The 1012-nt window shown below is 45.7% G+C and overlaps 1 protein-coding gene across 1 annotated transcript; it reads right to left on the bottom strand.

The window, feature by feature from the left end:
- Window positions 1-302: 302 nt before the first annotated feature.
- On the bottom strand, window positions 303-713 carry LOC135111895 (uncharacterized). The gene has a single exon (XM_064025592.1). It carries the CDS (start codon window positions 711-713, stop codon window positions 303-305), a length of 411 nt encoding a protein of 136 aa, XP_063881662.1.
- Between the last annotated feature and the right edge of the window lie 299 nt (window positions 714-1012).

Below are 1012 nucleotides of genomic sequence, written 5' to 3'. Positions count from 1 at the left end.
GCCTCCAGGAACGAAGCCAGGCAGTGTAACGCAAGACAAAAGCTAAATAAATGAAACTAAATAGATAAATGAATAGATATTTATATAAAGATAAATAAATTAGTAGTACGTAAAGAAAGAGCGAACGAAAGAACGAGAAAGGGAAAGAGAAAATAGATACATAAATAAGTAAATAAACTGATACATAAATAAACAAAACAATTGACCCCGGAAATACTTCAATAAGAACAAAACACAAGAATCTCACTTCACGCCTCACTCATTGCCCTCCACCAGCCCCTCCCGCTGCCTTCCTCCCGCCGTCACTCAGCTCCAGGTGGCGTGGCGTGGGCGGCCCCTTCAGGCTCGCCAAGAAAGGAAACTGGTTCTGAGGCGCCGTGCATGTGGGCGCCCTCAGCCTTCGTCAGTGTCGCCGCGGGGTTGTGTGTCGCCACGGGAGGGTTGAGGGATGCATGCTGTTGGTGATGGTGTGGAATGGAGGGGCGGCAAGGAGGGTGTGGTGTTGTGGTGGTTGTGGTGTGGATTGGAGGAGGGGCAGCAAGGGTGTGGCGTTGTGGTGTGCTGTGATGATTGTGGTGCTGTGGTGGTGTGGTGTTGTGATATGGTGGTGTAGACTGGAGGGGCAGCAAAGAGCCTGTGGTGTTGTGGTGTGTTGTGGTGGCTGTGGTGTCGTGATGGGACGCCGCCGGGCACGATGAGGCTGCCTTCTTCATTTCAAGACTCTCAAGATTTTATTTATGTATTTCTTTGTTTTGTTTATTTCATTTATTTCATTTCATTTCATCTTGTTTTATTTTGTTTACCGATTTTTTTTTTTTTTTTTTTTTTTTTTTTTAGCTGGAGGGTTGTCGCTTCTCTTCTCGTCCTTCTTCCGTTTTCTTTCTTCTCCATAACCTGTTTCACTGTGTTGTTATTCTTTTTCCTTTAATTCGAGTCTTCCTGTGCCTCATTTTATCATCGTTAATGTCCTCTTTGTCCTTCTCGTCTCCGTCTTCGTAATCATCGCCCTCCT

This window comes from Scylla paramamosain, chromosome 22 (assembly GCF_035594125.1).
Source record: "Scylla paramamosain isolate STU-SP2022 chromosome 22, ASM3559412v1, whole genome shotgun sequence".
Taxonomy (NCBI): domain Eukaryota; kingdom Metazoa; phylum Arthropoda; class Malacostraca; order Decapoda; family Portunidae; genus Scylla; species Scylla paramamosain.
This window is presented reverse-complemented; position numbering and strand designations above follow the sequence as displayed.

Excerpts from the sequence above, each read along its gene's own strand:
- LOC135111895 (XM_064025592.1), bottom strand. The coding sequence starts at position 713 with ATGAAGAAGGCAGCCTCATCGTGCCCGGCGGCGTCCCATCACGACACC.